Source organism: Brachyhypopomus gauderio, chromosome 9 (genome assembly GCF_052324685.1).
Source record: "Brachyhypopomus gauderio isolate BG-103 chromosome 9, BGAUD_0.2, whole genome shotgun sequence".
NCBI lineage: Eukaryota > Metazoa > Chordata > Actinopteri > Gymnotiformes > Hypopomidae > Brachyhypopomus > Brachyhypopomus gauderio.
The window spans coordinates 22,862,842-22,886,079 of NC_135219.1; the positions used below are offsets into that span (position 1 = coordinate 22,862,842).

A 23,238-nucleotide genomic window follows, 5' to 3' on the forward strand; every position below is an offset into this window, starting at 1 on the left:
CAAAATGAATTATTTATTTAGTGTGTATTTCTTGATTAAGATATGTGCTTGTATATACTTAGATATTTGTTAATGACATATTTGGCATTCTTAGCGAGGAGCAAAGTAAATTTTTCATTGTATCTAAGGAAACCTGTTCCCTCTGTGCATATGACAAACTCTGAATTTGAAAAGATTAGGTAGGCCTAAATGACGTTCATCACCGGTTAAGGATGCCCTCGCCGGAATACCGAAAGGGTTCGCCCTGAAATATTAATAATCCCCTCAGTCTCTGCCATGTCATTAGTAGAGACGCACTTTTGTCACAATGTACTTTTGGAGCCCAGTGCAAAACATCACGAGAAACTTTATTGGTATATGCACAGTAAAGAAACGTGTTGCTCTGTACAACGAAATAGTAATAAAGGATAAAATAAGCATGCAACATTATGATAAGTATTCATAAATGGAAATGTAAACGAAACAGAAATATAAACTGCTAAGAAGTTTATGTACATACAGTCATTGTGCAGTAGCGAGCTACATTGCTTGTTGTCAGACTGGTATGAAAACCCAATAGACTCAGCACACTTACAAATTGTCTAAACACACCTGGCACTGCCACATAATCTCCTTTCTGCATTTGCCACATGTGAACCTTTTACAAAAACCACAACGCTTAGTGGCACGGTTACTCTTGCAGCCACACTTAACCTGGCACAATGCCCTTTTCCCTGTGTCAGGTGTGGGTTGTTGCTGCTGAAACTCTACCTTGGACACCTCCTTGGCTTCCATATGAGACTGTGCAAGTTCTGTTGCAAGCTTCACCAAGAACTCGGACCGTCTCTCTTTTACCCCAGTGCATGCTTGAAAAAGCACATGTGCATTCAGGCATGAAATGTCAATCATGTTATAAAACACAGCGACTGGCCAACGCCGTGTTCCTGAACGTACACTGTACTTTCGCACCATCTGGTCCATGACATCCACACCACATTTTAGGCTGTTGTAGTCTGTGATTGTGTTTGGCTTTTTTTTTCGGGTGTCTCCAATCTCCACCGTACTGTGCATGCTACTGAGGATGCAGACAGTCTTTTTCCGTCTGGGCGCGTAAACGGTCAGCGTGGCACCAGAGGTTGAAAACACCTGTGTACTAAATTTCTCACGGCCCAAATTCTTTTTGACAGAGTCTGGAAGCTCACGACGAATCTTGTTTACTGTGCCAAGGAGGGTGGTCTTCCGGCCCAGCAACTGCCTTGCTAGTGACAGTGAGGTGAAAAAATTGTCTGTGGTAACAGTTCTTCCTTGGTCCATAAATGGTTCCATAAGCTTCATCACCACATTTTCCGATAGTCTTTCCCCCACGGGACGACTGGAGTCTTTGCCAAGATATGGGATGATGTTGCATACATACTTGGATTTCAGGTCACATGCCACCCAGAACTTTATCCCAAACTTGTCGGGTTTTGTTGCAATGTACTGAAGAAAAGAGCAACGGGTCTTAGTTGGAAAAAGTTGCTCATCTATGGTGATATGCCTTCCTGGGTTGTAACAAGTGATGCAATTGGCAGCGAAAGACCCCCAAACATTAGAGATTGCAGCAAACCGGTCAGTTGCAGCTCGTTCACTGCGTGTGTACTTGTCGTCAAAGTGAAGGTGCTGCATGATGTTCTGGAAGCGGTTTCGCGACATAATCTTGGTGATTAAGGGCACTCCCAGTGTTGTAGACCATGAGTCATGCACCGCTGGAAGGCGCACAACACCTCGCAGGATGAGGATTGCAATGAACGCCTTTAGCTCAGCGAGGGACATGAACCAGTTTTCTTGCTGTGTCTGGCGTGCATGCTGGACAGTCCACCCCTGTATGATCCGAAGCATTTCAATAGAAACGAAACAGAGGAAACTCTGTAAGCGACTCGATTCTTTCCGTAGGGCAAACGCAGTTGGCTCTCCATTCGTGGTATTGCATTTACTTGGGCTTGGATGCACTCCATCATGTCTTCCGATCTGTTCTTCATGCCACACTGTGCCGTCTTTTGCAGTCTCTGTCAGCCGCCCGTGTGTCTCCACGCGACCCCTCTTTACTGGTGATGAAGTCTCCTCATCTACAGGACCATATGTTTGAGATTTGATTAGTGAAAGGTTGAAATAATGTGAAATTGACAAACATAATATTTGAAACATAGCCGGCGATTGGCGGGTTCACACACAAATAGGCATTCTGGCCTTAATGGGGCCATAAATAAATTAATGTGTGCACAAAAAGATTCAATTGAGGCATTAAAGGCCCAAAACGATCAAAATGTGTATTGGGAAATTGAGTCAGATCAAAGAACTAAATCACATGCTGAGATCAGCAGTGTGTGTGTGTGTGTATGGGGTCTTATGTATGTACTATTCAGTCAGTTCCAGTATTTGGCCAGTAAATGGAGCCCATGTAATACCATACTGATATTACAGTAATGAAATAAGACATTTTAGTGAAATAAAAGGTTCATTTCTGGTCAAGCAGTGCACCTTTTGTTATGAGATCTAATTGCAAAGTTATTTATCTCATTGATCTGACTCATACAAGACCCTTTATTTGTCTGTATTCTGCATAACAGGATTGCAGCATGAGTTTTTATGATTTCTTAGGTTTTTGGACAATGTAGCGACAGGCCAATTTGAACCAAACTTGGCATACCTGAAGGACCTCAGTCTATAAAAGGCTTTGAAATTGGGAGTTGATCAACATGTTTATATGAATTATAGCAATATAGGTCATATATGGCCTCAATGATATAATGGGAAAATGGACCCACCTGAAAATAAAAAAAAATCCAACAATTTTTAAAAATAGTTTACCTACAGTGTCTACAGATTATGCCCATGCCACTCTTGCCATCATTGGATCAAATTCCTAGGACTAGTTAGAAAAGTGCTATTTTCAAACAATTGATGAATGTGACAAAACTACGCCTTTTTTAATAGGACTTGTAATTGCAAAGTTGTCAGGTGGACTGCAAGGAATCAAAAGAATCAAGTTTCATTTTCCTAAGCAAAGATTTGGAAAAGTTATGCATGATTCACAAATAGTGCCACCTAGTGGCCAAATGTTTCAAAACTGCACAGTGTGACAGTCCTGAGATGTGTGTGAACCCTAAATTGCAAAAATAGGTTTCCCCACACTACGTGTGTGAACCCCAATTATAATTCCAAAACATCTCAAGTATGCCACCTTGGAAGTAATGTAGGATTGTTTTCACACAGCAATACGTGGCATATATATATATATTTTTTTTTATTTAAAAAAAATAAAAAATTGAAAACTCGCGGGTTTAGTGTTGACAGTGGGAGCAAACCTGGAACAACAAATCAGACATGGATTTAACGAGAGAAGGCAGTCCTGCCAAAAAAGCTAAGCGTACGTGTAAGTACCTTGACGAATGGGACAGGGAATTTACTTTCCTAAAGAGGAGCATGAAGGGGCATAGCTACTCATTCTGTAAGATATGTAGCTGTGATTTTAGTGCCTCTCATGGGGGAAGGAACGATGTCCGTCAGCACGAACAATCTGCCAAGCACGAACGCGGGCTAAAGGCACAGAAATATGCCCAGGAGATGTCCCCGTTTGTATCTAGAAATACCACTAGAAAATTGAATTTTTTTATTCATTTGTAGTTCAAAACATAATTGGGGTGTTTATTCTTCACTTTTTGCCACTCCAAAGATGTTTTCGTCTCTCCTACAGCCTCGATTGCAGCTATATGTAAATAACAGATTATGCAAATTAGGCGATGACGTCATATACGTGAAATGTCCCGTATTTTTAAATACAAAACTTGACAGGTATGTTGCGGTGTGTGTGTGCGCGGTGGCGACGTGCGGTGTGTGTGTGTGTGTGTGAGGGGAGGGGGGGTGACGTGGTGATTATCTGCTGGTCATCCGCATCTTCATCCCCTCCCCTGTGAGGCCAGCTCTGATTGGCTCTTGCTCAGACTCATCATCAGTGCTGGACCCCAGGAAGTGGGCGGTAGGTCATTTCCTGCACTGCCATGGCTGACGTGATGGACAGTGTTGCCAAGAAGTCCTGCTGAACTCTGGTTAAGGTCAGAGATCAGAAAGTCATTTCAGGTGGTTGTGGCAAACCAGTTAATAGAAATTATATTTATATTTCCAGATATAATTACATAATGGTAAACCAGCAGAATTAATAAGTATTAGGGGTGGGCATAGATTAATTTTTTAAAATCTAGATTAAACTCACTGAAATCTTGAAATTAATCTAGATTAAAATTGCTCATTCAGAATATGTGTGCTACCCAAGTAATGACTAAAAGTCAGTCTTTGTTTTATTTATTTCTTGTAAAGTGTCCTTGAGTGTTGTGAAAGGCGCTTTTAAATAAAATGTATTATTATTATTATGATGTATACAATGCTAATATCGGAATTAATTTAATATACACAAAGAAGCGGTTTGCTGCGAGATATTGTTAGGTTTCTCATTAAATGGCTTCAATAATATCTAAGTATAATCATGCTCTGGAGCTCTGTTCACTGAATTCCAAACACATGTTCCCATAAAGCTCAGCCAATCAGAATGAGCGCTCCAGGTCCTTCACTAACTCCGCCCCTCACTGTCTCTGCTCTTTGCAGGAGCTGGAGGAGAGCTTCCACATTAGCAGGATGGAGCAGATCGCCTTTGAATTCAATGTGCTGGTGTCTCTAGAGATGGTCCTCTACCTGCCCGAGAGCAGGTCACAACGCACTACCACCTGAGCCTTCCAGTCCCAGCCAGCCCAGCCAGAACTGACGCCCCCTTTGAGTGGGTGTGGTTTTGCAGACCGGCCTCAGGGAGGACTTCAGCACAACACTAAGTGCTTGTGGGTTAAATTGAACATTTGTTCTTGCTTTTTGTGTTTGTTTTTGGGTCTTATGCGAGGGTAATTAAATGACAGTAATATTAGCTAAAGCACTTAAATCAACTCCAAACACTCAAATAATAAGAGAGATTTCCTTAAACCTCTCTTTAAACATTATCTGTAGAACCAGCCTGCGCACCACGGACTTGTGCTAACGGGCCACCCAATGGAGGATGGGTTCCCTTTTGAGTCTTGGTCCTCCCAAGGTTTCTTCCTAATCCCCACCACCATAGGGAGTTTTTCCTTGCCACTGTCGCCTTGGCTTGCTCATTAGGGATCTGGACCCATACGATTGTAAAGCTGCTTTGTGACGTGTTGTGAAAGCTATATAAATAAATTTGACTTTGACTATACAACAAAAATAACTTCTATGTTTAATTTACAGTAGAACTATAATCCACACACTTCTTTGATTGGTGTATTTTTAGGCACACTGAAACAGCATATATAATTTACTATAGCTATAAATTATTATACATCTAAGCATTCCTGCTTTTAACCTATTAATGGTGATTATGTGTATAATTTTATGCAATGTATGTTTTTTTTTTTTATAGTTTGTCACTTGTACTACATCACTGTCCCACTAGTGGGCAGTATTTGACAGGGAGCTGTGTTGAGACCAGAGACCGTATGTATATATATATATATATACATATACTCTCAGAGGGCCTAAAAATATTCTTAAAACATAAATATATATAATATAATTTATCCAATTTTATTTAATCCACTTACAGTTTGACAATCGACATCTAAACAATTAGAAAAATATAAGCAAATACATTATTCACCCGTGTCAATCCAGAATTAGACAGATGATGTAATGTGAATTATGGTGATTTATTTTATTTTTTTTTTCTCTAACCTTAAAATGATCCCTTTAAGGTCACGGGTCGGCAACCCGCGGCTCCGGAGCCGCATGCAGCTCTTTATCCCTGTGATGCAGCTCAGCTTTTGAATAGAATTAATGAGTATTTAATTAACGTATATTATTTTTGAGACTTTAAAAAATGTTCGGGTGGAATTTTACAAATGTCCGGTATTTACTTTCGCTTTGCTTGAGTGACATGTCATCGTCACTGAAATAAATTTCCAATTATTTTGCTTTTGTGGCTCCGAGTCAAAAAGGTTGCCGACCCCTGCTTTAGGTCATGCTAGTCTGTAAATATTGGCTGCAATGTTAAGGTACAGTGCAATATGATTAATTGTATAAAATGCTTTCACTTTTATATGTAAAATTGACACAACACAATACATTATGTATTTCTTAACTTTTACTGTATTTGTAAAAAAATTTAATGAATACAATAGTAATACAATTGACAGAATAAATTGAAATTGTTTTAATTGTTCATGAGTTCATGTCTTCATTATGATTTTCCATTGCTTGGTCATAGAGAGGTATTTTGGCATGTAAGTGTTAAAGAAAAACATGTCACACCTCCTTTTCACCTCTTCTAATACACTGCTATCTCTCTAAACTCGCTGCACAAAGATATCATCATGGGCACAGATAACTAAATCACACCACTGCATACCAGTAATCAATAACTGGAATTGGATTTGCCAATAATAACAATGGCTCTCCTTCATTTTGTGTAGGCCTTGTGCCACTTTGAGGAATTTGCAGTCTACATAGCTTTGTGCATTTGGGCACTTAATTTCAACAAGCCCAAATGATGGACGCTCAAGTGTGTCATACACAAGTCCATCAGGTGATGCACCCAGCCAAGATGCATCTGGATGAATCACTAGCCCACACTTGGTCAAGTTCAAGTTTTTCAGAACTGCATAGTCCTTTAAGGCCCCTGTTTCCATTTCAAGTCCTCTCTTCATGTGTGCTGTTTGTCGTGTCCCTCGGATTATCCTTTCTGCCAGGCTTTCTGCAGCACCTGGACCTCTAACGTGGCTCACCTCTCTGAAATGTGAGGCAGTCACTCTTTCTCTCCTAAGTGAATGCCACTCAGGTGTAGCACTTTGGGATCTTGTTGCCTCCTCAATAAGGTGTGATTGTGACAAGGTCACAGAAAGTGAGCTTAGGTGTAGCTGTTCTTGGTGTGTTGGCACAAATGAATATTCAGGTGGGCTTAGATGGTAACATTCTAGTGGCAGACTCGGGAATGGGGGTGCATCCTCATGTATGACAACACTGTCAGATGGAGGTGGTGGTTGTTGATAGGACAGTACACTGCCAACTTGTACCTTCCCAAAGATGGAGTCCACAAGTGGCTTGTCAGGCGAGATGTTCATTGTGCAGATGAGTGGAAGAGAATCTGCTTTGATTCCAGCGTAGACTGGTCCATGATTGAGGGTGGCCGGGTGTGGGAGCTCACCGCTGTAGCCCTTGAAAAGTGTACTTCTGAAATAAAAGAAGAGTGAATAACATTTATTTTTACACATTGTAATCTGTTCACCAGCACAACTGATTGTGAATCACATATCACATGTCATCTGAAGTACAACGAGGCTAAATTAAATCTTGAAGAGAACAGGGTCTTATCAGATGATCAAAAGCATTCATTTTTTTTACCACACACTGTAATCTGCCTATTAAATTTGGTACTACATACCTAACTCCACTGGCTGTAGTAGCACCTGGTTTTGGCTTTAGGACAACCATGGCATCCACGGGTCCAGGCTTCACCCCCTATTAATTTAAAAGATGGTGTTAGTAAAGTGACTGTGATACATTAACTAACATTAAATAATGAAATAAGACAAACCATTGTTGGTGATTTATGCCACTTCTGTTCTGTCTGTGTGCATGAAAGGACAGGAGGGATCGACAGACATGCCAGATTCAGAATAATGAGCAGTCTGGAAAAGCAATGCAACCAAGTGTTTGCAGATTCCGCAACTAGCAACACAAGAGCAGTTGCTCTTAATGAGCACAACTGGCATTGAATCACGTAATGTCATCTGAAATACACAAGAGGCAATATTTAATATCTTGAAAAGAAGACTTCAGCAATGTCAATAGGCGCAATATCTGTCCCATCATGTTGGTAGTGGTGAATGTCACTTGTCTATTGTCTCATGTAACGTTTGTGCTGTTTTGCATCACTCTTAAAACACTTGGCTATACTGTCTTTCTATTCTACAGTGTTGTGCATGGTTCAATCTACTAGTTCACTGAGCAACTATAAACTAAATATATTTTAGATTTAAACTTCATTTTCACTCCAGATGAAATGCTTACACATAGGAGTGAAACAGGCCTACTTATATTTATATTATTTTGTTGTTTCCACCACCAACAACAGAACAGTGCAGGTTTTACTTCAACTGCTTCTTGAAGAGTGTTATCAGAATATGTTAATAGGTGTAAGTGTTGCAGCCATATGTTAATAAAGAAGTTAAGATGAAAGATTTGAAAGACAGATTGACAGATTTTAGAAAATGCAGTTTGAAGAATAGCTGAGGTGAACTATATTCTGCTTTTGAGTCATAGAGGTAGATAACAATAGCTCGAACTGTAAAATAAACTCCCATTGGTTTACTATAGGCAAAATAGACTGCTAATGATTCCCACTCAGCTACTCTGCATTTGGCTACCATTGTAAGCTTTGAAAACCAATGCCTATGGTTATCACAGCTTACGTGAAGTAAGAGCAAGGATAAAAGATTGAACTTGTGTTGAACTCACTTTTGAACTTGTTCAACAGAACTTTGAACGTGACACTGAACAGAACTCGTGTCATTTTAACCAGTCCTACTCTCAGCTGGTGTGGCGTATCTGTTTTCTTCATAGATCTGTAGCAGTGAGCCCTCACTGTTATCTCGTTAGCCTTACTTTTGCCTGATACTTCCATCAGAAATACAAACATGTTTTAAAAAGGCATTTCTAGTACTAGGACAGGTTGGTTCGTTACTAAAAACAACATCACTTCATTAGACTGCCACCTCAGGCTAGCTAGCTAACTAGCGTCGGCCACTTACCTTCAAAATTGCAGAGGTAGGATGAAACGTAGAACTTGAAACCCTTTTCAAGTTGACTCTGTGTCGTTGTACTTGATGCTCTGACAATACGACGCACATCGTTGACGGTAAATTTCGGGAACTCCAACAGGCACCTTGTGAATTTAGACTCGGCCATGACATCGACACTTCCGCATACCAACCGGAAATACGGTACCATCCTGACACCAACGAGGAAGTGGTGCGTGCACCTAGGCCAATCAGGGCAAAACCAGTTTCAAATGACAGCAAAATTGACCAATCATATCTTCCCTCTTAGTGGGCGGGCTTAACTGTATGATAATTTCTGCCCGCTGTGGCGACGCTAGCTGTCGTTAGCGTTATTATTTATTTATTATTTACTTTTTTGTACATATGCTACTCAACTTGTTTAACTCTGATTCCTTGTATTACCACTTGTGCCTTGTTTTTGTTTGTAAGCGATTATTGTAAATAAAGGTAAAAAAAAAAAAGGTTATTGTAGCAGCCTGGCTGAGTTGGTGTTTTGGTTAGAATAACAGGAAATTGTGATATCACGTGATACTCAACTTTGGAACGTTTGGTTTAGAATGTTTGGTTGGGAAGGTGGAATGTTTGGATTCAGTTTTGATGCTGAAAAGCTCAAAACAAGTCGCACGACATTTTGCTGAGAATTACAAACCTAAATAATCTAACAAATCTTTCTATTTTTTCTAGATCTTTCTCTCTTTCTATTCTTTCTATTTTTCAGGTGGAGAATGAGTTTTTACCCCAGGACAACTGACCAGCCAAGGCCTGGACAGGAACAGAACCACTTCAAAGACACACCAGGTTTTACCACTCATGGTGAGAAAAATACATTTTCATATACTGTACATCATTTTATACTTCTATGTAAGACAGTATATTAATTCTTATGAGTATGGATTTCCATAGGCTTATTCATAATAATTAAAAGTTAAATATACCCATTTATATAGTAGGTTTCTAAGGTTCAGAAAAATAACATGTTTATTTATTCTAGTGATGACTGTCAAGCTCTTTATTTCATGTGTACAGGATAATGTAATTAATGGAGCATGGGTTATTTCTTTGATTTCTTTGACTCAGCACAATTTTCATAAATCCCACCATGTTACATATATGTATTAACATTGTCCATGTGGCCATGGAAAAAGCAAATAAAAATATTTTTTTTTAAAAAGAAACAGATTTCTAACATGACATCACATTCTTAAGCATTCTCCCCACATTCTAATGGCATCACATGGCACCATAGCCCTTGTTATAATCACTTGTTCATTGGGAAACACTTACAAGGCATTTGAGCCTCACTGGGAGGCGTGCTGGGTTTCACTTTACCTGCTGTGGGATTTTCAGGTGTGCCCTACAACCCCCAAGCGACAGTGATCCACACGGATCCCTGTGGACCAGCACCCTTCCCTCACAGAAGGACGGCGGGACCCTCAGATGTCGGCCATGTTAACATCCCTGTAGAAGGACCACTCCACACTGGTACTGTGTAACACTGAAGATTACATGCGTATTCAACAAACCAAATAATCATGCATGATGAAGTAGAAAAAAACATTTATTACATTTGTTTGTAAGGACTGGCAGAGGTGCAGAACCATCAGCTTTCTGCACATGACCTGACCAGTAAAACATCAGTTTTATCAGAAAATATGACATCACATATTCTTCAACATTGTAATGAATTCACATGGCACTGTAGCCCTGTGATATGTTTGGTGTAGAGTAGAGCACTTTAGAGTGGGCACCTTGACGACCCACATACAGTGTGGGTGTACTGTGACACTCTTTATCTGCTAGGCGGTTGTGTTTAGTCTAAGGTGATAATGCTTCGAATCATTGTTATACCAGCATAGTATAATACTGATAATACATGTATATGGATTACAGATGTCATTTTTCACTATTTTAGTACACCCCCAAACAATCTAAACAAAACATTGTCATGCTGCTTTGCTGGTTTCTGATACCTCATCTGGACTGTCTAGCAGTGTCTAGCAGAGGCGAGATGTGCTAGCCATGAGCAGAGCTAGGAGGTACTGTAGTTTGGCTCTTCAGTATCTACCAGTATCAGAATTAAAATAATTCTGAATTGTGCCAAAATAATTAAATTAGTGCTGTCAATTCCAGGTGCCGCGATTAAAAGTCCTCACCAGGATTTTGCTCTGGCTTCCTGGATTGTGTTGATTCCACTAATTTTACCTGAATTGCTAATTAGAAAATCTAGCAAGCTTGAGCAAAATCCTGGTGAGGACTTTTAATCGCGGCACCTGGAATTAACAGCACTAAATTAAATTGAATCAAATTGTATTGAAATGTAAGATTTCATGATGCAATGAACTAAAAGAATCATAACTAAGCTAAACTAAAACTGGGTCACACATATACTGAAGCTCTGATAAATGTCTTCCTGCTTCTGGGCTCACGGATGCCCTGCTTTCAGTTATTCAGTACTACTTCATTGTGCTGCCATTACATGAATTGTAGCAAGATGCATATGAGAAGTTGCCGTTCTCGGTCCATCTTGCTTGAATCATATTTCAGTGGCACTTTCAGATAAAGAAACATGCAACGTAGTACTAAGGCACTGAGAAATGTTATGGTGAGGTAATTTCTGCTAATGTCCTTATTCGCCCATGCAGGTGAAGTTGGCTCCAGCAGGTGTTCTAAACTGCCTGTGCTCACTTCACGCACGAGAGTGACCAGGTCAGGACTGATGAGGCCTTCTCCGCCCACCATCACAATGTTGCCTCCACTCCCCAAACCTGCTGGCCGAGAGCCACTCCGTGCCTTCAGGCCTGCCAAAGGTGAGCTCACTCTTTTGCTCTCCTGGAAATGGCATCCAAACCATTTGTTGCAGCAACTACAACAAAAAAAGTAAAAAAAAAAAAAAGTATTAAAAAAGCAAAAACTGCTTTGAAAGCCCTATAGGGGAGACCGGGTATGGTTGTAACATGGGGAGAGTTGTAACTCCATCAGTTCCACTGATCACGGATAAGATAGGAGTCATATGATCATTTCAGTATTTACCCAATTCCTCCCTGATCCCACATGGTGAATATCAAGGCTGTAAACAGGCACATGCCGATTCCATCGAGAAAAAACTGAATGTATTTCATGTTCCATTCTTTACTTTAGCTGTGATATGTTTGGTGTAGAGTAGAGCACTTTAGAGTGGGCACCTTGACAGCCCACATACAGTGACACTCGTTATCTGCTAGGCGGTTGTGTTTAGTCTAAGGCAGGGGTCTCCAACCTTTTTGAGACTGGGAGCTACTTCTTGGATACAAATTATTGCGGAGGGTTACCAGATTAGAACGCATCAATCGAACAAAAAGTTGGTTTGGGGGGGGGGGTGGGGGTGGCGAGGCGAACGAAAGTTGCGTGTAATAATAATAGTAGCAAAAACATGACGTGGCGACTCATGACGTGGGTGACCCCTGGTTTATTCAATATTGACGGCAGCCTAACTTTTTGATTGACAGCTAATTGAGCAATAGCAAACGAGAGAGAGTGTGTTATAGTGAATATATGTACATGCCGTTACTTGACAACGCGTCCGCGGAGTGATACAGAGAACGAGAATACCGTGCTGTTATCACACATATCTGCAGGGTTAGAACACTTCTCAACCAGTCGGATTGTGAACTAACTGTTGTATAATTGGCGAATAATCATTTAGTGTTAGAAGGGGAGGGACAACTGTGAATTTTGATTGGACATGAATTTAAGTAGATTTCTCGATGGGACCAATTAGGTTTACAAATTTATATGTAATTCATTGGCCCTTTGGCGAGCTATTCGGAAAGGGGTGGCGAGCTACTGGTAGCTCGCGAGCGACGTGTTGGAGACCCCTGGTCTAAGGTTATAATGCTTCGAATCATTGTTATACCAGCATAGTATAATACTGATAATACATGTATATGGATTACAGATGTCATTTATCACTATTTTAGTACACCCCCAAACAATATAAACAAAACATTGTCATGCTGCTTTGCTGGCTTCTGATACCTCATCTGGACTGCTGCCAAAGCATATATCTATTAATCTTTGTAATCTATGTAACATGGCTTCTTTAAGTATTGGGTATCACCTGGCCAGCGTTAAGCAGTGGTATGCAGCAGCAGTCTGTGTGATATAAGGAGTTTGTGCTTTGTACCTACTTCTGTTGGCAAGGACAATGTGAGCTTACAAGCAAGACTAGACTTGAATGTTTTATTGCAGTCAGTTGATTGTGCCAGCACCCCACTCCCCAGAATGCCAATCCCACATGCCAAAATATCCATTATCATAATCTATTATTATTTAAAATGCAGTATGATCTGCAGGTCTTAATTTCATATGCTGGTCTGAAGATTGAACGTGTCCTCTACAGTTCTGTCTGTGTTTCATGTCCAGGTTCAGTGGAGCCTCCCCAGCTCCACTCTCCAGGGTGGAGGAGAGAGAGAGTGGGGAGACTTCACCGGAGCGGAGGACATCTTCAACCCTTGCTCCCAGACATCTTCGAAGCAGCTAACCCCAGTGATGCTGGTAGAGGTGACTTATTGATGTTGGCTTTACTTTATATGTCATTGAAATACCTGTACAAAATGTAGAATTTATAATGTTGCATCATTTGTTTTGTGTTAAAATATTGCTAAATACGATATTTGGGAACAAGGAGATCAGTTAGTCAGAAACTTCACTCAGGTGTCAAGTGAGCGGAGCTAAACTCATGAGCATGGATGCCCTTTCCCACGCAGGTTTGCCCAAATCCAGCCGCTTGCTACCTGGGAACCCCCCCGGGTATTTCTTACTGCCCTCCTACCCTCTGGCCACTCTTCCGGGAGTGCAGCGAGATACAAGCCCTCGGCGCAGAGACCCGGGCCCGTGGAGGGACAGTACTGGTGAGTGCATGGCTACGTTGCTAAGAACGTGCTAGGCACACACAGTGAGGCATGGCTGGTTATTTGGGTGCCCGCTTAAGTTAAGTTGGTCTTGCACTAAGCTTGTCTTGCACTTGTTCCCACGTCAGTGGTAAATTGATGAGCAGATCTAATTTTGTGGTCATATATTCTATATGAATTTAATTTTAACCAACAAATGTGCATATACGTAGATCATTTATAGTCACCACTTGTCAAATGTACAAAATACTTAAATTCAAATTTGATGATCTTCATCTGACATGGTTTCACTCAGTAATGGAACAGTGTCTAGCAGAGGCGAGATGTGCTAGCCATTAGCAGAGCTAGGCTAATGTATCTACCAGTATCAGAATTAAAATAATTCTGAATTGTGCCAAAATAATTAAATTGAATCAAATTGTAAAACTGGGTCACACATATACTGAAGCTCTGATAAATGTCTTCCTGCTTCTGGGCTCACGGATGCCCTGCTTTCAGTTATTCAGTACTACTTCATTGTGCTGCCATTACATGAATTGTAGCAAGATGCATATGAGAAGTTGCCGTTCTCGGTCCATCTTGCTTGAATCATATTTCAGTGGCACTTTCAGATAAAGAAACATGCAACGTAGTACTAAGGCACTGAGAAATGTTATGGTGAGGTAATTTCTGCTAATGGCCTTATTCACCCATGCAGGTGAAGTTGGCTCCAGCAGGTGTTCCAAACTGCCTGTGCTCACTTCACGCACGAGAGGGACCTCGTCAGGACTGATGAGACCTTCTCCGCCCACCTCCCCAGTGGAAGCCCTGCAGGAGGAGAAGCCTGGCAGGAACCTCCACCTGGACCTCGCCCTCATACATGACCCAGATGAGGAGCCAGTGGACAAGGAGGAGGTCAGTAGGAACATATATCATGTTGTACATAGTTGGAGTATCTCAGTCTCAGATGCATTAGTTTAACTAGTAAGTAAGTTTATTTATAAAGCACATTTTTTATGACGGAGTCAACCAAAGTGCTGTATAGAGGCTAAAAAGTACAATATATGCCCAACTCATAAAGAAAAAACATGTAGAATTTTACATAGCATAAAACATTTAAAATACATACAAATACACCAACTGATTACACCAACTGATACAACATAACTGATAGATTTCTTTGGTTGCTGCCTGCAAATGTTACTCAAGTGTTGTACTTTCTGGATTTTAATGCATAAACACAGCATTGGTCCTAATATAAGCTGACAAACCTAACGTCTGTGTTTACATAATAAAGGCCCTGTAGCATCCCAGTATTAAATCTGACCATGCATGCGATATGCTTTGCTTAGGTGTCCAAATATGATGAGATGATGTTTCCTTCTGCTGATGCTACATTTGCGTTTATCTCAGTTGTTAAGGATATCAACATAGTCCTAGCACTATGAGAGGGAGCATTGTCTGGTTGAGAGTATCCATCTCACTTTGGGTATATGGTGGCTGTGAATAAATAAATTAACCTAGTTAAGATATGAAGAGTTTGGTTCCAAAACGCTATAAATCCATTTTGATCAATTTGAGTAAAAATGTGTTTTCTTTAAGTGGTAGGCTGAAAACCACAGTTTTTTGTTTCAAACTATCAAATACCATACTAAGGTTAAAAAAACACAAACAAATTAAATCAAGATTTTAATATTTAAAGATTTATTTAAAAAAAACAATTCATTTTTTCACAAAACGCAATAAATCCATGCCATGTTTTTTTCAAAATGTCTTATATATCCTTTGTCATTATTAGAAATTTTTTTTGACTGAAAATGTGCAAAATACAATAATAAATAACTGTAAATTGTACATCTTAATATAATAGTTTGACCATTGGGCCTAAAAACACAAATTCATATAATATATAAATTTATATTATTATAATATAATAACCCTGCTCCTAGCTTGGTTATGAACAACCCCCAGCAAACAGTGTTTGTACATGAGTCACAGAGCTAAATCTTTTCCACGTTTGATAATTTTGCGAGCTAAACGTGCGCACTTTAGCCAGTCCGTCTATTTCGCGGCAATGTAACGATTCTCGGTTAGGGGCTGGATAGTCTGCCGCTGATATTCTGCCGCCGACAGTGGGACTGGTCAGAACCTGGGCATTGATAAAATAAAATAAATATATCTCTTTTTCCAATAACTGCTATACGAACAGGCTCCTCTATATCATCAAAACCGTTCATTTTTGCGGACTTTGAGAGTGAAAAACGAGACATATTTTAACAAAGTAAGCTACATGAAATGCCGGGCGGCTCAACAGGTCGCGTGCTATGATGTTTACATTCCGTATCTGGTGGTGCACTGTGATTGGATGAGTGGAGATGTGGCGTACTGCGGGAAATCAGGATTGGCGATTGTTGCATTTTGGAAGGAAAGAGAGAAAGCAGGGCAGTATTACACGGCGGATGTGGCGTTTTGATAAAAATTGAATATTGGCTTTTCAAGAGTGGTCACATACCATTCTGATTCTAACTCTTTTTTTTTTTAACTGCATTTATCGCGTTTCGGAACCAAACTCTTCATATATTCTGGCATCAAGGCATTGATATGTAGTTAATAATAATAGACCCAGTAAATGTCATTTACCTAACATACAGGGAGGATCCAGCTTTAAACTGGGCAAAATTTGTGTTTCTTTGGTCATTCAATACTTGTATAGTATTGTTGTATGTACTTGTACTTGACGGATATAGTGGGTATGGGCAGTTGCACTTGGGCTGACAGACTCTTTATTTTTCAGATGATGAACTCCCTGCGCCTCTTGCGTAAAAGAGTGGCTAAGAAGCGGGCTAAGGTGAATGCAAGTGGCAGAGAAGCAATGTTGCCTCCACTCACCAAACCTGCTGGCCGAGAGCCACTCCGTGCCTTCAGGCCTGCCAAAGGTGAGCTCACTCTTTTGCTCTCCTGGAAATGGCATCCAAACCATTTGTTGCAGCAACAACAACAAAAAAAGTAAAAGAAAAAAGTATTAAAAAAGTAAAAACTGCTTTGAAAGCCCTATACTACAAACAAAAAGCCCCTGCTGATCCTCTTGTACATTGCTATACCTGCACCCATTAACATTGTTTTTCTGCACCATGAAGAAACCACTATGAAACCAGAAGTTATATTTGAGATTTTTGATAGAGTATGTGTTAATATGTATTGTGCTTTTCAGGATCTCAAGTGCAAAGCACCAGGGCGTCCCCTGCTGACGACATGTCTGAAGGAGTAATTGGCAGAGGTTGGAATTGGTTTGCTGTTAACACTGCATTACACAACACAATGTTTTAAATCTAGTTCTCCATGTTGAATAATGTTTTGCTGTCTTCAGGCTGATTTGACCAAAGTTGAGCTGATAGCCCTAAAAGTCCTAGTCAGTTTGTTTGGGTTCTGGTAAAGTGTGAGTGTCTTTTGTTTTATGGTGCCTGTCATGCATTTATAGCAGTTAACACTTATTGGGACACTTGTAAAGCTGCTTTGTGACAACAACTGTTGTAAAAAGCGCTATATAAATACATTTTGATTGATTGATTGATTGGTATTCCTCTCTAGATGAACTCAAACCAGGAACTCCCCGGAAGGATCCCTACTCGCAGCAGACTTTACGGCCCTTCTCCAAACCAGACCTCGCTCTCGCTCAGAGCTTCAGTCTGCTTAGCTCTGATGACTGGTAAGTCACACCTGCAAAATTCTGAAGCATTTGGCTAGGGCAGGTTAAACAGCAAGTCATTTATGGTGTTCTGCATATATGGTAAGTATGCATGTATTTAGTGAAGTTTTTTCCTCTTTGTCCCTTTTCTTGTAGCATTTTTTCTTGCAGTAGCCGATGGTTACAGTGTGTGTCTATGTCCAATATCTTTATACAGGGAGAAGAAAATTGAAGGGTTGATGTTAATCCGTAGATTGGCTCAGCATCACTCTGATGTGCTTGGCAGCAGGCTTCATGAGGTCTGCATTGTTCTTATTCAAGAGGTAAGCCACTAGATTTGCTGACTGTGTATCGGTCTGAATGTACATATTACAGGTGATGTTGCTGACAAAGTCAAGTCAGAGTTAGCATAGCACTTTGAAATTCCTTTTTTATAAAAACATTTCTCATCTAATTGAAATTCAGATGGCATAGCTAACTGTAATTAGTGATTAAGGTATTTCCGCCTACATAACACATTGCAGTGGTGGATTATACTTATTACGATGGCGGTGGCAGTGTTGGATGTGGCTGAAATGAGCTGGAACGTTGTCTTTCCTGCAGGTGCTGCACCTGCGCTCTGCCGTGTCCCGCATGGCGGTGGTGTCCTTGAGGGAGTTGTACTCCAGCCTGCAGAAAGGGATGGACCAGGAAGTGGAGGCTACAGCTAAGGTCCTCCTCCACAAAGCAGCGGAGTCCAATGCCTTCATCAGGCAGGACGTGGACACAGCTCTGGACAGCATGGTGCAGAACTGCACCCCCATTCGGAGCATGAACGCCCTTCTCGCTGGAGGACTCTGGTCAGTTAGCCTGCAGTGAGCTTTAAACTGAGGCTTTCAGATAATTTTTACTTCTCCATTGTTCTTTCAAAATATTGCCCTGGCCTATATCAATCAGGGTGGCCGCGGGTCCTTAAAAAGTCTTAAATGGTATTAAGTTTAATTTTTGTCAAATAAGGCCTTGAAAAGTCTTATTTTGTCTTAAATTTTCAACCAAAATATCTTAAATTTGCGGAGCTAAATTTAGGGAGGAATAATTCCGTCAGCCATGTGTTGAAATTCGGGGGCGGATATCGGTAGATTCCAAATAAAATTAAATAAAATTCCAAATAAAATTAAAGCCAACTCGCAAGATCATACACGTTAAAATAAAGCACAAAAACTAATAATCAGTTAGTTTTTGTGCTTTATTTTAACGTGTATGTTCTTGCGAGTTGGTTTTAATTTTATTTGGAAAACAGTATTAAAAAGTCTTAAAATGTCAAAATTTTCACTTGGTCAAACCTGTAGACACCCTGTCAATATTTTTAGTTATTTATCCTCTTGTTTATTCTTTTTATTGTGTTCCATCTCCGCTCTGCTGATCCAAACTGCCCTTCACACCACTTAAAGAATAGGCTAGTTAGCTAGCTCACAGAGGACATGCAAACATTTTCTGTTTAAAAATTACAGATGTACAATAACTGGTGCAAACTAAGCCATCAAATAGAATATGATCATTTGGTTGTGCACTTAGATCATACATAAGGGTATTAAGTTTCTTTTTAGAAGCTAAAAGTTGTACTGTATACATTGATTGGATGGATTAATAGTTATTACCTTCTTTTTTTGAATGCCCTAATTGTTTTCCTTCTGTTTTCCTCAAAAGTCATCTGAATGCTGCAGTAAGAAAGTGTACTGCTCGGCACTTGGCTACTTTGGTAGAGAAGATTGGTGCAGAGCGAATTATTCCTGCAGTCTCCAAGTTGGCACAGGACTCTTCCCAAGAAACCAGGTTAGTACTGGGATCAGAACGAGGATTCTACAAGGCTTATTCAGTTTCCCAGATAGTAATAAATGGTCGGTATGCTGTGAGTCACGGGTCTCTCACTCACGGTTCTCTCCTGTTTTGGGGTCTGTTCTTCGTCTCAGGCGCTTGGGCCGGCGTATGCTGCTGTTCCTGTCCTCCCACCATGATTTTGATAAGATGGTGGAAAAGTACATCCCTGCCAAAGACCTGGCAACCATCAGGGACACTGTCCACACTCTGAAATCCAAGGTAGCGATTCATGTTTGGATACATGATGAGGATTTTTTATCCCATTCAGCCACTATGCCCCATGTTTACTCACTAAACAAAGCTTATTCACAAAACTTTTAGGTGAAACAGACTGCAATAAAAAAAAACCATCTAAACTGTGATGGTAGACATATATTGTAAACAAATAATAAAGTACAGGGCAGTGCGTGGCACCACACATTGTATTTACAGTAAGGCATGCACAGTGTAGTCCCAGACCCAGTAGTTAAAGGACAGAGCATAGTTCAAAATGAACCGGCTTGAAACCTTTGGGATAGAATCAAAGTATGAAGCAATATGTGGACTTCAATATCATCACTCCATGTTTTGTGGTGATTTGTACGTGTGTATTCCCAGGAGAGGACAAAGTTGTCTAGGATTCCAAGATACAAGATGTGTCTCCCTCGTCTGGAGCAGCAAGAAGCTCCAGCCGCACAGGTGGAGCATCAGAACACGCAGCGAATGAAGCGCAGCCTTAGACACACGGTGAGGGACGTGAGCCCAGACGACGCGGCACCTCTGAAAGGTAACGGCTGACTTCGGCGAATGCTCCCCTCCTGTTTCTTGAGAACCTTACATTACCGCTTACCCGTGAACCTCTTTCCCATCAGACCTGCAGCTGAACAGTAGTCTTCCAGCACAGACTAAGACCGGTGTCATCCTGGATGATTTGCCCTCAAGCTCCAGAAACGCACGCACCCCCAGAAGTCCCGTCAAAAGTTTGAGTCCTCCGCTTCATCCCAGCCCCCCCACGGCTGTCCCTACTAAAAACATGCTGCCACGACGCAGACGAGGTACCAGACTGATCAGAGCATGTCCGTCCCTTTCAAACAGTTCTGATGAGTGTTGCCTGCTCTTCAGCACTTCATGTGTGATCACTGCACTTGCATGTAAATTGCTTTGCTGTTAACACTGCATTACACAACAATGTTTTAAATCTAGTTCACCACATTGAATAATGTTTTGCTGTCAGCCTTCAAGCTGATTTGACCAAAGTTGAGCTGGTAGCCCTAAAAGTCCTAGTCAGTTTGTTTGGGTTCTGGTATTCTTCTCTAGATGAACTCAAACCAGGACCTCCCAGGAAGGATCCCCACGAGCAGCAGACTTTACGGACCTTCTCCGATCCAGACCTCGCTCTCGCTCAGAGCTTCAGTCTGCTTAGCTCTGATGACTGGTAAGTCACACCTGCAAAATTCTGAAGCATTTGGCTAGGGCAGGTTAAACAGCAAGTCATTTATGGTGTTCTGCATATATGGTAAGTATGCATGTATTTAGTGAAGTTTTTTCCTCTTTGTCCATTTTCTTGTAGCATTTTTTTCTTTCAGTATCCGATGGTTACAGTGTGTGTCTATGTTCAATATCTTCATACAGGGAGAAGAAAATTGAAGGGTTGCTGTTCATCCGTAGATTGGCTCAGCATCACTCTGATGTGCTTGGCAGCAGGCGTCATGATGTCTGCATTGTTCTTATTCAAGAGGTAAGCCACTAGATTTGCTGACTGTGTATCGGTCTGAATTCTAAAATTGGCAGACACCATCAGCATGTACATATTACAGGTGATGTTGCTGACAAAGTCAAGTCAGCGTTAGCAAAGTACTTTGAAATTCATTTTTTATAAAAACATTTCTCATCTAATTGAAATTCAGATGGCATATCTAACTGTAATTAGTGATTAAGGTATTTCCGCCTACATAACACATTGCAGTGGTGGATTATACTTATTACGATGGCGGTGGCAGTGTTGGATGTGACTGAAACGAGCTGGAACGTCGTCTTTCCTGCAGGTGCAGAACCTGCGCTCTGCCGTGTCCCGCATGGCGGTGGTGTCCTTGAGGGAGTTGTACTCCAGCCTGCAGAAAGGGATGGACCAGGAAGTGGAGGCTACAGCTAAGGTCCTCCTTCACAAAGCAGCGGAGTCCAATGCCTTCATCAGGCAGGACGTGGACACAGCTCTGGACAGCATGGTGCAGAACTGCACCCCCATTCGGAGCATGAACGCCCTTCTCGCTGGAGGACTCTGGTCAGTTAGCCTGCAGTGAGCTTTAAACTGTGGCTTTCAGATAGCAACAACAGTCACAAGAAGCTAACAAAGCACTGATTTTGGCTGCTGTTTTTACTTTTCCATTGTTATTTCAAAATATTGCCCTGGCCTATATCAATATTTTTAGTTATTTATCCTGTTAAATATTATTTTTATTGCATTCCACCTCCTCTCTTCTGATCCAAACTGCCCTTCACACCGCTTAAAGAATAGGCTAGTCAGCTAGCTTACAGAGGACATGCAAACATTTTCTGTTTAAAAAATACAGATGTACACTCACTGGTGCAAACTAAGCCATCGAATAGAATATGATAATTTGATTGTGCACTTAGATCATACATATGGGTATTAAGTTTCTTTATAGAAGCTAAAAGTTGTAGGCCTACTGTATACATTGATTGGATGGATTAATAGTTATTACCTTCTTTTTTTGAATGCCCTAATTTTTTTCCTTCTGTTTTCCTCAAAAGTCATCTGAATGCTGCAGTAAGAAAGTGTACTGCTCTGCACTTGGCTACTTTGGTAGAGAAGATTGGCGCTGGCCGCTTATTGTCTGGGGCGAAAGACGTCATAGCGAGAATTATCCCTGCAGTCTCCAAGTTGGCACAGGACGCTTCCCAAGAAACCAGGTTAGTACTGGGATCAGAACGAGAATTCTACAAAGCTTATTCAGTTTCCCAGATACTAATCTTTTGCTGATTCTTTTAGTCTCCTAGTCTGATACTCTGAAGTCAGCAAATGCTGCTAAATTGTAGAGTAATAGAAGCACTATCATGTTTTCTACACACAGACGGCCTTGTAAAATTGTGACCTGGTAAGATAAATGGTCGGTGTGCTGTGAGTTACGGGTCTCTCACTCACGGTTCTCTCCTGTTTTGGGGTCTGTTCTTTGTCTCAGGCGCTTGGGCCGGCGTATGCTGCTGTTCCTGTCCTCCCACCATGACTTTGATAAGATGGTGGAAAAGTGCATCCCTGCCAAAGACCTGGCAACCATCAGGAACACTGTCCTCACTCTGAAATCCAAGGTAGCGATTCATGTTTGGATACATGATGAGGATTTTTTTTTTATGCCATTCAGCCACTATGCCCCATGTTTACTCACTAAACAAAGCTTATTCACAAAACTTTTAGGTGAAACAGACTGCAATAAAAAAACCATCTAAACTGTGATGGTAGACATATATTAGGGTGCCCGCCAAACCAATGTAAAAAATTAAAGTTGGCAATTTTGACTGTGGTACCCTCCCAAATTGTAGTGCCAGCTTTGTTTATAAACACTGCAAAGTTTCAGAGCTGTAGGTTAATATTTACTGGTGGCTCAACATGAATAAAGTTGATACTATATGGCGAAGACACTTATGGTACCTGAGTGAAGAATTAATCGCTCTTGCATTCTTTGATGGTGTGAACAGCAACATCAAAAGAAATATGATTACTGCCCTTCAGAAAGCCGGCTCTGATGAAACTAAGCCACCAAAACGGATCGAGATTGAACCTGGTGTCATTCCTGAAAAGGAACTCCAAGACTTTGGCACAAACAGAACAATATCATTCTTTCACACTCTTGGGTTGAATGCAGACTTCCTTACACAAGCAGATCCTGACACTTGGCAGAAATGTGACGACTTTCTACAAGCAAAGAAATATGTTGACAGTTTGGCCGTGGTAAATGATTGAGCAGAGCGAGCAGTA

General features: G+C 40.9%; 2 protein-coding genes across 6 annotated transcripts; one reads left to right on the forward strand and one right to left on the reverse strand.

Moving 5' to 3' along the window:
- Nucleotides 1-5,910: 5,910 nt before the first annotated feature.
- On the reverse strand, nt 5,911-11,714 carry LOC143522571 (uncharacterized). Of its 5 annotated transcripts, XM_077016279.1 has the most exons (6): nt 10,185-10,795; nt 8,826-9,055; nt 8,533-8,691; nt 7,610-7,703; nt 7,457-7,533; nt 5,911-7,245 (listed from the first exon to the last, which is right to left on the reverse strand). In XM_077016279.1, exons 4-6 carry the CDS (start codon nt 7,610-7,612, stop codon nt 6,363-6,365), a joined length of 963 nt encoding a protein of 320 aa, XP_076872394.1. In that variant the 5' UTR covers nt 7,613-7,703; nt 8,533-8,691; nt 8,826-9,055; nt 10,185-10,795; the 3' UTR covers nt 5,911-6,362. The 5 variants fall into 5 exon arrangements, with proteins under 5 accessions (XP_076872394.1, XP_076872391.1, XP_076872393.1 ...); XM_077016276.1 differs by lacking the exons at nt 7,610-7,703; nt 8,533-8,691 and adding an exon at nt 11,541-11,714 and having other exon boundaries at nt 10,185-10,313; XM_077016278.1 differs by lacking the exon at nt 8,533-8,691.
- Nucleotides 9,417-15,171, forward strand: LOC143522391 (uncharacterized). Its single transcript, XM_077016125.1, has 6 exons — nt 9,417-9,668; nt 10,203-10,337; nt 11,498-11,662; nt 13,601-13,744; nt 14,544-14,638; nt 15,076-15,171. Exons 1-6 carry the CDS (start codon nt 9,581-9,583, stop codon nt 15,169-15,171), a joined length of 723 nt encoding a protein of 240 aa, XP_076872240.1. The 5' UTR covers nt 9,417-9,580.
- Nucleotides 15,172-23,238: the final 8,067 nt, after the last annotated feature.